Consider the following 13,013-nt stretch of genomic DNA (forward strand, 5'->3'; position numbering starts at 1 on the left):
ATAATGTGATTGTCACTGTTAGTAGTTTCTGCATTTAATTTCCTTTTGACTTCACTGTTTACAGTTCTTCCTTCCACACACACACATACTGTATTTACTGTATATGAACTTGAAACTCTCCATAATACATCTGATGAAGTGTGCTATAGTCCACAAAAGCGTATGCAGAATAACGTTGTTAATCTTTAAGGTGCCAGAAGAATCTTTGTTGTTTTTGCTGCAATAGACTAACACAGCTACCCTCTGGAAATGGTTACCAAAAGGAAGTTACTTATACAAGTAGATTTGTCTGATATAAAAACAACACCCTTTGTTCAACGTAATTATTACCAATGATACACTATTAGTTATAGCTACATTGAATTATTTTCATGAATATATATTTTGGGGTTGGGAAGGGGTATGTATGTGAGTATGTGAACCCATATGTTTAGGCTACCACATCCCACTTCCTGTCCGATCCATTTCAGAATTTCACAGCGAAAAAATAGTTATTACTGCGTTTAAATGTGTGCTAACCGTCATAAAGGGTCCCTCATCTTTACGTGGATAAATATTCTCATAATGTCCCTTATCCCACTCATACTGCCACTTCTTCTCCATTATCAGAACTTGAATATTTGAAATTATGAAATAAATAAAATTATTACCCCATTGTGGCATTTTTAAGAATCTGATTTTGCCCATGTCCACTTTTAGGGACTGCAGGAGTTGAGCTGGGCACCTAAGGCTCTGAGTCAGTCTCACCTAGTCTAGTGGACTGTGTGTACATCAACCTTAGAGCCCTCTCCATGTGCAGAAGGGAATAGGTGTGTGCAATATAATCATCCCCTATAATTGGTGGGCAGTATGAAACTTCTGGGTCTGTCAGGTCCAGTATAAATACCAGGAGCCTGGATGTCTGGCTTTGTCGGTTCAACAGAACAACACCTTTTGCTTCCTGTACTCTAGCTTCCAGCTCAAGCCCCTGGCCTTATTCTGGAAGTCTGGATTCAGGTATTGCCACCAATTGCCCAGGCCTGGCTGATAGCTCCTGTTCTGCCATTTCCTATAAACTAACATCTTGGTTTGGTGTGTGTGTGTCTATGTGTTTCTGACCTTCCAATAGGTATATGCCAAAGTCAGTTCTCCCCCCCCCCCCCAAGTCCCAGCAACATAGGTGGCACAGCATTCTTTTTTTTTTAAATGAACCTGGCCCAAAAGAACTAGTATCAATCCCAAGAGTATGATGTTTGCATGTACATAAATCAAAGATACAAAGATCAAGATAAGTAGCTTTTTGTACATTTGTATGGGGGGCCCATAGCTCAGTGGAAGAGCACATGCTTTGCATACGGAAGGTCCCAGGTTCAATCCCCAGCATCTCCAGGTAGGGTTGGAAAAACTCCTGCTGGAAACCCTGGAGAGTTGCTGTCAGGCAGTGCCATGGGGTAGATGGACCTTGGTGTCAGGCAGCTTCCCATGTTTCCACCTGTTCCTAGCAGCAACAGGACAAGGGACAGGCTGTATTGATAACACAAATCCTCTCTTTCATTGTTTTTAGCTGTCACCAGTCCACCCACCTGCCTGGCAGTTGATTCTGTAACTGATACCACAGTTACCATGAAGTGGCGGCCACCAGACCAAATTGGAGCTGCAGGTTTAGATGGCTATGTTATAGAGTACTGCTTTGAAGGAAGTAAGTGGCAATCGTATTATGATGCTTGAATTAGGTGAGATATCTCCTCCCTTTTCTATTTGACAGCTGCATCCTTTCACATTGAGGCAAATATGTGATAAGAGAGGATTTTCCAAAGTAAAGTATGTAATTCTATCGTATCTACTTCTAAATTGTTGGTCCCACTATTTATAAAAAATATTGTTCTTATATTTTCAGTTGGCATTCCAGACCAATGGTTCACATCCTGAAACCCTGAGGAATGTATATTATGTTGATATGGAAATGCCATACCTGTCTTCAGTGGCAGTGATAGTCTTCTGTACTTGAGAAATGAAGGAAGGCAAAAAGGAAAACAGAATTAGTTATCATCTTAATGAATTTAAGTGCAAAAATAATAAGTCCCACATATTAACTATTATTCATGTAGTCATTTCTTATGTGATGAAGTCAATGCAACTTCTGGAGCAGACCTTTTAAATGCTGGTGTATCAAACCGGTTTTGTAAATGCTTCATATCTAGACAGCAAAATGGTCTTGGTATAAGATTCTCCATATGTTGTAATCTGGGCAGGTAAACATTCATAAGACCAGTTCAACAAGTCCAAAACAACTGTATGCATCACAGAAAAATTGGTTATTATGTAGCTTGTTCCAAGGGTAGTCTATATCTATCAAGAGCCATCTTCCACTGTTTTTTTAACAGCAGTTCAACATGTGAACCTAGGATTTGCATATGAGTACAATATATGATTTTCAAATGCTTAGCACACAAAGATTGCGCCAGATAATATGCAAAAATAGCTGAAATGTGGCGCACAAAAATGAAAGCCATTATAAATTGCACTTGAATTATTTTATCTGATACAGGGTTAATGGGAGCTGAGCTCTTCAAAATCTGACCTATGGAAGTCAGAAAGATAGTGGTTTGAATATAGGATGGTAGAATGGCATCAGCTACAAAATTCATATTTGGATCATAACAGTCCTATACATTTTTACTTGGAAGTCAGTCTCATTGAATCTAATGTGACTTACTTCTGAGTAGACATGCATAGTATTGTACTGCAAGTGTCCTCAGAGTCTTCACTTGTTTGTATAGCCTCTCTAGTATAGACAATTATGGATGAAAAGTGAAGAAAGCAAAAAGAGGAGAGATTCCCTCCCCACAGCCAGCTCATTTGCTCTTCTAACCTTCAGCACAAAGTGAGATTTGCAATCCCCCCACCCCACTCCACCCCACCCCACCCCACTCCTCCACTCGACTCCACTTTTCTGTGCTGATAGATAAGCCAAGCTGGTGACAGAGCCATCAAAACACTGCTTTGCTGTGCAACAAATGCATTCCATCGACATCTGAACTGGGCCACTGATCTTGTTCAGGCCAGCTGTGTTCTATAATGAAGATTTTCAGTGTGTCCATCCTGATCAGATCCCAGAACCTCACTTGGTCCCATGTACTTGCCTCTCAAGAGCCTTGTTATAAGTAGGAGCAACCATTGATCTGAGGCAAAGAACTGGATGTCAGTGTCACCTAGGATGGGGAAAGAAACGGGACAATGAGTGGAATGCAAAATCTGGTTCACGTGGGGAAGTATTTCTTGTTTCCTTTTGTGATATTTAGAGAATAGCTCTTCTAGGAAATGTTCAAGAATAGAAGGGTCATCTTGTATTCCATACATCCAATATTAATTGTGTTATTGGTACAGCCAGCATATATAGTGTATGGTTGACAAAGACCTGGCAGCTGGTTTGGGAAGTACCTCTTTCCAGAGGAAGTAAGTGGAGCACACTGTGGCCTGCACAGGAGTGGCAGGCACAGCTGGGGAAAAGTGGATGGTCTCCAATTTCTACTTGGCGCTCCTTAGCCACGGATTCCATCATTTCATCCTAACAGAACTGGTGACGAGCAAGCAGCCTTCTTGTCCTTCAATTAACGGTTTAAGTGAGAGGCTTCACACTCCAATCCAGCGTCCCCTAGCTTGGTGCCCTCCAGATGAGTTGGACTACACACTCCATCACCCCCAGCCTGCATGGCCATTGGCTGAAGATTATGGGAGTTGTAGTCCAACACATCTGGAGGTTGCTGGGGAGTGGAAGACTGTCCTAAACTATAGATAGCCATGATTTAATCTGGCTGCCAGCTGCCAGCACTTCTCTGCTGCACAAAGTATAGGCTGCAGTGTCATACCTACTTCCCTGGGAAGAATAAGCTCCACTGAACATGTCTACCTTTGACTTGCACTGTAACAGTATTAAGATGTTGTAATATATTCTGCTCTTAACTATAGCTGAGCAGAAGCTGTTCTTACAGCGCTGGCCTATTATTTGTAACAGTATCATTTACAGATCAATGTCTATGTGGAAGGTTTTAACCGATTGGGATTTAACCCTCCCCATATTGCCATCTGTTGCAATTGGGACCATTTAAGAAAACTGGAAAATACAGAGGTTTTCTTTTTTTAAAAAATCTGGACAAATCAACAACATTTCAATAGACTATCTTGATATTTCCATAAACAAGAGCTGCAGTATAGTTCATGGGGTGGAAGTGGTGAGATGAGGAAGAAAAAAATCCACAGATGTCATAGAAAAATTTATTTATTCTTAAAGTTTGCTCAATGCATTTTGAGCATATTGCTCTTTGCAGTGCCCCTGATAAGGAACAATTTGCTCATAGTGCATTGGGTAAAATACATGAATAAATCAGCTTTCTATGTCACCTGTAGAAGTTTATCTTCTCTTGGAATGCCATATTTCAACTTGCTAGAGAACTGAACTTGCCAAACATTCAGCTCAGCTCTACTCTTGACACAGAAGTTAAAGGGGGTTCTGAGCAACAATTATCAGTTGGGACTTAAAGGCTGTCTTTTGGTAAATTAAGGCTGATTTATTTGATCTTTTTATTTTCTTTTAGGATGCTGGTGTTTTGGTGAGGTCAGCACAGGCTGCCTTTGCACATACATAGTAAACTGATGTTGTAAAAGGCCTGGTGTTTGTTAACAATGTGGCTCACTGCATCCTGGAAAACCTTTGAAATGTGGGTTATGAAAGGCAGTGTTGAGTCATAATCTCAAGATATGTTGAAGGAGCATTCACAGGATCAGTTCTACTATGCTGAAAAAAAAACCCAGCTTGTGGTAGTATCAACACATAACCACTACGTTAATGAATTGTGTGAATTACCTGCTGGTCAGTGACGAGGGAAAAACAGCAGAAGAAATTCAATGTAACCAAGGAGAATGCTATATGCCTGCATGGTGAATGGTAAATCTAGCAATAACAGGGAGAAAAGTCTTTCAAGAGACAAGACACTTCAGGGTTCAGCTGATCAAACTTCCTTATGTACTTGTTGAACAGAGCAAAACCTTTACTTTTTTCTTTCAGATAGGCTTAAAATCATTATGAAGATATCTCAAAATGACAGCTGTATCTGCCATTTTGGTGTTACCCACCTCAGATAAAATACAGTAGTAATGTATTTTACAAACAGTATTGTGTGCATTCTGTATAATCTACTTATGCTTTGCATATCTAGATATACACCTATATGTATGTATGTATGTATGTGTGTGTGTGTATATATCTATATACACACACACACATAGAATTAATGTCATTCATGTATATATTGTAACACTTTGGAACAAAACTTTCTAGAAAATCAAAGTATTTGATGTTTACTGCTGTATCTCTTGCTCTACCTTGTCTCCTTTCTTTATTCTTTCAATACCTGAATTTCTCTGTTCTTCATCTTTTTTTCCAGTACTTTTCCTTCACCTAATTTTTTTTACAAAGTTTAATGTTTCACCTGGTTCTCCAGGAATACTTTCTTTGACTGTCAATCTTTCGGCTGTCACTTTTTTCAGTACTACTTTTCTCCTCTTCTGCTTACTTATTCTATCAGTCATTCTCTCTTTTATTTATTTATTTCTCTCTCTCTCTCTTTCTCTTGTGTCTATTGCCCTTGAATGGGGTATTAGTAGGGCTGCTTTAATCATAGGCGATTTTTATTTTTAAAAATGTACCTTGGGAAAAGAGACAAACATCATGACTCCTTTAAACTTAATAAAAGAGATTCTCACTTTTCAATGGAACCAATACACATACATGTATAGGTTAAAGGCTCAAGCACTGGCTTAGTGACATAGCAGATATTAAAATGCTCTTAACTCATTCAGTCCCTCATTCATTTACAGTATCAAGAATTCAAACTGAAGGTTTGGGGAACTGAAAATAAGGGAATGAGCATCTGGATAATTAGAAGCTCTTATTCTCCTTTTTTATTATACTTCAACATAAGTCATTGACCCGGTTCACATGTAACATCAGTTTGTGGGTTATTTATTTAACCTCAAAATTGGTGGGAGTGAGCAGGTGAACTGACTGCCATGCACCCGCCACTTCCACTTTTAACCAACAATCTATGATCGGCTGGTTCGTAGGTTGTTGATTCTGTCATCCAAACCTGGGGCACTGGGTTATGGAAGGACTAATCAACCCAGCAGTTAACCCACAATTTGTTGTTAAATAACCCATGAATTGGTGGGAACTGGGTCATTGTAAATTATAATACACAATTATAATACATATACACACACACATACATATAGATCAGGCTTGGCCAACATATGGCCCTTCAAAAGTTTTGGCCTATATGAACTCCTATCAGTACATATACACACATTTCTCTCTCTCTCTCTCGAAAGAGAGAGAGAGAGAGAGAGAGAGACTTATTTCTGCAAGAGTACAAGTATGCAAGTTATACAGAAGTCTTAATCTTTTAAAAAAAATGTAATAAAGAGATCCCTTTGCCTGTTTTGTATTTCTGTTTTCTCTGGAACCAATATGACAAAAACATAACCAATATGACAAAAACATAAGGCGGCACACTGCAACCTGAATTTTGATGCAATATAGTGAGCAAAGGGGTGTGATAACAGATTGTTTTCTCAAATCAGCAACCTCTGAAACAATTTTAGGTGCCACCACCCAAGTAAATGACCTCAAGTAAAGTTTGTACTCCAAACACTTCATTTTTCCCAATGTGTGTTGTGATTGTGAATATATATATATATATATATATATATATATAGTCACAAGAAATGCAGAATCAGAGTTTCAATGGAAAAACCAGCAATGTAAGATTAACAGCTTGTGAAGATGGACCATGTTGAGACCATTGCACCGGTAGAGTTACTGGCAGGTTCTACAACCTCCTTTTCCCCAGTTGTAATGGTCCATTTTATGGTCCAAGTCTTTGTCATTGCTTCCATCTACCAAGACACCAATCCTCAGACAGTTGCAGTCCAGCAAACCACACATGCTATGCACCATGGGGTTCTATTACAAGTTACAAAAGCCAGAGAACTATGAATGCAACCTGTTCAACAAACAATATTGAGGGAGACTGAGCTTGTGACAGTCAGTCAATGGATTGCAACTGTAGTCATGCCAGCAGTCTTCCAGATCAACATATCCCTCCACACACAATTGTTCTTTTCTATTTCTAGTTTTCTCTTTCTTATTCTGGACTACACTATCATCTTCTCTTCCTATTAAATCTTCTCTTTTTCTTAATGGATTTCTCCTGCCTATCTCCTTTTTTCCAAATTTCTCGTCTGTCTCAGTTTTTTTTCTCTCTCTTTGGATGCTCAGATATACCAGTCCAAAAGGCTGTTCTGCCTATGACTGTAAATTCCCATGTGTGCTTTCCAAATCATTTAGGTTCCCAGGCGCCCACTACAGAGGGCAAGGGAAACAGTGGTACAGAGCAAAATAATAGTGAGGAGGCAGACGGGGGCAAGATGCAGACTGAAGAGAAGACATCCAAACCCTGTGAGTGTTCAGTGTCATCCTTTTTTTCCCCCTTTTCATTATGCCATTTTCCTTTGAACTATGGTTGGAGCCTCAATCTGATAGAAACAAAGGATGAAGCAAAACAAACAATGGTTTACCATGTGTAGGAGTCACACACACACACAAATACATACACAAATACACACACACACACGATTGATTTCACTATCTTGCCAATTTCTTGATCATCTCAAACCTCCTCTTCAAGGTGCAGTACATATCTCTGTATACTTACTAACAGGTAGTACTAACTACTGACTCATTTATCACCTGTGTGAAAGTGGGTGTCTCTAAATTAATTGTAATGATGGACTCTCATAAGGTATATCGGCAGAACTGTATGATGGTGAAATTCTGGACGCAACCTATGATTTGGAAGGTAAAGTATGCAATGAAGATACTTAAACATTCTTTCTGAGATCTCTCCCACCCCACAACTGTATAACAGTGGAGCTTTCAGGGGTCACTGTCTTGTATGTACTCCAGCAAAGATCCTGAATAATTTGGTTGGATATGGTAATGTTCAGGAAACAGAACCCCTGTTATTAATTATACAACATATATAGCCATTTTAACCTGTAAAGTGTTTTGCAGCTATTATTTTGCTTATCCTCATAATAGCCCTGTGAGGTAGGTTATTATCATTCCATTTTGCAAATGGGAAACTGAAGCATGTAAAGAGTGGCTTGCTTATGGCTGGAGGCAGTATATGTATCCAAATCCAGTGCTTCGCTTACTAAACCATGCAGGCTCTCTGCGCCAAGAAGAACCAGTTTTTAAATAATTAATGTGGTTGCTTTTTTCCGCTAAGTGTGCATTATTCATACAGCATACACAATTATGCTTTTTTTCTTTTGGTATGGAAAATGCACTCCCCCCCCCCCCAAGGACCTATTCAGTAATTGAGTGTTTAAGGTAGCCCATTATTGTTATTTGAAGCTGTTTGTGATTTCTGTATTTGTTTCTTTTAGAGATTAATGACTGTCCTTTTTTCTCCCGCATTCTGACTCTGAGTATCAATAAGCTGGAAATGTTTGATGTTATCCCGATGAAGTCTAAAGCCCCAGTCCAGAGGCTCCTTGCATATGTGGAGCTCTGATATGCACAGATAGCCCCCATGCACAAAGGCTTTCCCCATTCAGTGCAATTTCAGGGACAGATCCAGGCACACATCCCCATTTCTGTGTACATAGACTTGCCCTTGACATTGAAGTGAAGGGAGGGGGGTGCTTGTCTGGAGCTCCACCATGTGCATTTTAAACGATATATGCAGAGATTTATGGGGTAGTCTCTAATGTCCCAGCATTAGCACTAATGAGGCTGTGCTAGTGTAAATACATGCTTGCACAATGTAATTAGCACAACAGGAAAAAGCAGCAATTTGCTGCTGAATTTTGGTGCTGCCACTGAATTTCAGCAGTAAATAACCCCTTTCTCTTGTTGTGCTAGTTATGTTGTTTAAGTATTGGCTTGTGCTAGTGCAACATCATTATCACTAGCACTGGGACACAGTTGGATATAATCCAAAAAATGCCTTTCAGGGCTCATTGCTCTCCCAAAGCAGTGTAGCACACAATTACACAACACGCATAAGATAAAAATAATCAGATCAAAAGCCTCTTAAAATGACTAGTAAAATGTCATCAGGATGTAACATTTAATAAAATGAGAATTGAAATAAAATTATATTCTCTTAAACATAAACAGTGGTGGGGCATCTGCCCTTCCTAGGGGAGAGCATTCAAGAAGTGCGGGCCCGCTACTGAAAAGGCTCAGACCCTAACATCTCTTAACCATGGGCCAGGGAGCAGAGCCTCAGAAGCTGATCTTAGAGTACAAGCAGATTTGTACAGGTGCAAGCAGTCCTTCAGATAGCCTGGTCCCAAACCAATTAGGGCTTTAAAGGCCAAAACCAGCACTTTAACTTGGGCCCAAAGACAGTCCGCCAATGTAACTAGTACAGAATTGGTGCAGTGTGTTCTGTTTGGCCCCTGCAAGCATTCTTGCTGCTGCTTTCTGTACCAATTGCAATTTCCAAGTTGTCTTTAAAGGTCACCCCACTACAGTAATCTAGCCTTGCTATAACCAGAGCATGTGTCACCGAGGCAAGGCATCTACACTGAAGTGTCCACAGAGCTCTAAATCAGGTTACATGTTTATTCATAAATACATATGGCACTTATACTGGAAGTAGGCCACTGGTCTCCAAGTGGCATCTTGTCTTCATATGATGCTAGAGGTTGGCTGCAGATAAATCCCACTGTAATTTAACAGGAGCTGATTGGTCTCTAGCCACTGTTTAAGTATGTTAGGTTCTTTTTATGAAATGTGGTTGTGATGTTCCCAAGACATATGCTGGTAAGAGACACATTCATTTTCAGATATCTTTTGCCTGCTAGTGTGCTAGTACTGAATTATGATTTTTGTTCATGAGAGTGTTCCTTGCAAGGCACTCGTGAGACAAAAAAGGTAAAATAGGAAATATACATCTTTGAAAATGCACTGATTGCACATCAGCATGGCAAGTCACTTGCCGCTATCCACATGTCTCTTGGTGAATTTGACACTCTAATGGCATTTACTTAAGAGTTTTGCAGAACATTTTGGAACTTTACATTTTGTTTCAAGGGAAATGCTGTGACAGCAGGAGAATAGGTATAGATGGATGAGGGAGCCACAGAGATGTATGTGTGAACATGACTGAGGTCATTATGGACTGGAGAAAGACCTATGCAAGGCACAGAATCATTAGTGCCTGAACAGTAGAGTTGTGTGCGTGAGTGTATGCACATTGCTTATTTCCCAACCATGAAAGCTAGAAAACCTTTTTTTTTTGAAAGAGACAAGAAATTATTTGGCTCCTAATAGTGAGTGTGCCAGATATCCAATTCCATGTGGAATTTTGTATTGCAACTGATAATTATTGTGTTAATTGAATGTTAACTTTCCATTTAAAGAAGCAATACAATAATACTGATGGCCTACCCTACAGGAGTATAATTTTCAGTAATTTACCCTGTTATCTTTTTTGGTGACAATGTACATTAGTGGATCTCAAAAGCAGAGAATACTGTTAGTCCTTTGAAATCAGATAACGTTTGCTTCTGCATCATAGTAGGAACTAGCGGTTTGACCACAAAGTTGCAAAATACCTTAAGGAAATGAAATATATTCAGTTTGCTACATCTAACTGGGAAAAAAAAAGTTTAGTGGTTTTCGTCACAGAGCCACATTTTGCATATAAATAAAGATTGTTGATGTTCATCCTTTTTTCCCTTCTACTTTTATTCTACTTCAGCGGAAGAATGGATTGTGGCCAATCCTGACCTAACAGACAAAACAAAATTCACCATCACTGGTCTTCCAACTGGAGCAAAAATCTTTGTTCGAGTAAGAGCTGTGAATGCTGCTGGTCCCAGTGAACCTCGGCTGCATCCACAGCCCATTTTAGTCAAGGAAGTTATAGGTGAGATTGACAATTTACCTGTAACTCATGGGAATATGAACAGAATTTACTATGTCTGATATTGCTTTTGCTAGCAACTCCTTTGTATATTATCTAGACCAGGAGTGGGCAACTTCTGGAGGTTTGGAGGCCAATTGCCCTCCCCCCAAGAACTCACCGGGGGTTGCACCTGCCCTCCACAGGCAGAATTGCTGCTGCCGCACCACTGAACCTGCTGCAATTTGCCGCTGCAGGGGCATTGGGAAATGCAAAGAAATCTTAGGGGGGCTGCATGCCCACCCCTGATTTAGAATTAGCACAACATCTGCCCCCATTTCTTATGTGTGCACCAGCAAGGGCCATCCAGCCATTTTTAAATCAGTCCAGTGTAAGTGTCTGTGCTTCCTGTCCAATGAAGTCTTTGGAGGTTGGGGTCATTGCTACTGAGCAGGCAATCATTTGAGTAGACTGGCAAGTTTATGGTATGTGGAAATCAGCAATGGCTATTTTTGTTTAATTGCTTTGGAAGAGATGTCTGCCCTAACAACCTAGTGGCAGAGAGCTTTTCTACACAAGGCTGTTAATTGTTTTATCTACTTCCTGTTTCATTGCAAAACTGAGAACCGAGCTCTATGCAAAGAGCTTTTCCTTTCCTGCTTTTCTACTACATAACTTCTAGGTGGTGCTGTGTCATAGTGGAATAGCGCAAATACACAAGTAGTAGGAAAATACCTTTTCTTTTGCCATCAGAAATAAATAACTCATTTTCCCCTCTCTAAAAAAGCCTTGGGAAAGTGCTCTTTAAAAACAGAAGCAAAACTGAAGGATTACAGCGTTGTCTAAATAACCCGTAAACAACCGTGAGTAAAGAATTGCCAGTGCGCAATAAATGCCTTGTGTAGAAAAGCTCTTAATCTGGAAGAAGCCATTTGGGATTAAGCTTGGTAGCAGCTTCATTTTCAGACCCCACATGTTCATCATAGCAGCAATAGTAGTGACTGGTGCCACAAATGAGGTGGCACCCCAGGAGAGTTAGAGCCTAAGCCCTGATTTCTGCATCCATGTATATATTGGAGATAAAATAAAGTTATGCCCAAATCTGCATTTTTCAGATTTAGAATTCAACATTTTAATGTAATTTTCAAATATTGTTCTTGAAATTCAACTTTGAGAATACGTTTTAGAAAACGTAACAGGCCAGTTCGGATATAACGATCTCTTCTTAATAGATTGCAGTTTATTAAGCCAAGAATAACCATTGGGCCCATATACTTATCTCAGTGCTCCCCAACTTCCTTGGGCGCCAGCTTGAGCACTTCAGTTGTGGTTAGCTTAAACTACAGTTCTCAATTCCATCCAAACCGGGAAACTATGGTTTAATCTCTGCTTATTGACCAGCATATGCAACCAGGATCAGATCTAGTTAATCAAATGTATTAAAAACAAATGCCTTTTTTTTAAAAATTAAGAACCTCCGAAGATTCGCCTGCCAAGACACTTAAAGCAAACCTATGTTCGACGGGTTGGAGAAGCTGTGAATCTTGTTATTCCCTTTCAGGTATGGAACAAATATGTATTTTCTTAAATTGTTATTGTAACTGTTACTGCAGAACAGAGCAAAGGGCAGAAATATGAAGGAATATGAAGATACCATTATATTATCTAAAGAGCAGCATATGGTTGTTGTGGTCTGAAATATTTTTACGCTGCTCCTCAGCCAAAAAGTCTCCCAGAGCAGTTTACATATAATCAGCTAAACAAGACAGTCCTTGACTGCAGGCTTACAATCTAAAAAGACACAGCACTCCAGGATAAAGGTATGGGGAGGGAAGAGGGGGAAATTAAGTCTTCTAGCAAGGCGGGTAGAATGGCCCTCTCTTCCTCTCATCTTCCTCCATTCAATCTGCCGAAAGGGCTGCTGGTGGCGACAGCTGAGGGACGAGGAGCCTTCATGAGGGAGGTCTTCAGCAGGGCTGGTGAAATGGCCCTGCTCTCCCTCTTATCTTCATACTATCATATGCTATTGGATTTTTCAAAATCTGACTGTGTTCT

General features: G+C 39.9%; 2 protein-coding genes across 8 annotated transcripts in view; one reads left to right on the forward strand and one right to left on the reverse strand.

Annotated features, from left to right (window-relative positions):
* The window catches only part of MYBPC1 (myosin binding protein C1), an 86,590-nt gene that overhangs the window by 52,934 nt on the left and 20,643 nt on the right, over positions 1–13,013 (forward strand). For all 5 annotated transcript variants that reach the window (XM_084809578.1, XM_084809581.1, XM_084809579.1 and 2 more), the window contains 4 exons: positions 1,544–1,678; positions 7,385–7,495; positions 10,815–10,982; positions 12,431–12,519. In XM_084809578.1, the coding sequence (XP_084665704.1) occupies positions 1,544–1,678; positions 7,385–7,495; positions 10,815–10,982; positions 12,431–12,519 (503 nt within the window). The remainder of the gene's footprint in view (positions 1–1,543; positions 1,679–7,384; positions 7,496–10,814; positions 10,983–12,430; positions 12,520–13,013) is intronic.
* Positions 1–13,013, reverse strand: part of LOC146339506 (uncharacterized) — a 60,666-nt gene that overhangs the window by 20,833 nt on the left and 26,820 nt on the right. For all 3 annotated transcript variants that reach the window (XM_084809594.1, XM_084809593.1, XM_084809592.1), the window contains exons 2-3: positions 3,123–3,191; positions 1,952–1,977 (exon numbers count right to left, since the gene is read on the reverse strand). In XM_084809594.1, the coding sequence (XP_084665720.1) occupies positions 3,188–3,191 (4 nt within the window). In that variant the 3' untranslated portion in view covers positions 1,952–1,977; positions 3,123–3,187. The remainder of the gene's footprint in view (positions 1–1,951; positions 1,978–3,122; positions 3,192–13,013) is intronic.

The sequence above is a fragment of the Heloderma suspectum genome, chromosome 7 (genome assembly GCF_057233095.1).
Source record: "Heloderma suspectum isolate Gila_16-S chromosome 7, 16-S_ref, whole genome shotgun sequence".
NCBI lineage: Eukaryota > Metazoa > Chordata > Lepidosauria > Squamata > Helodermatidae > Heloderma > Heloderma suspectum.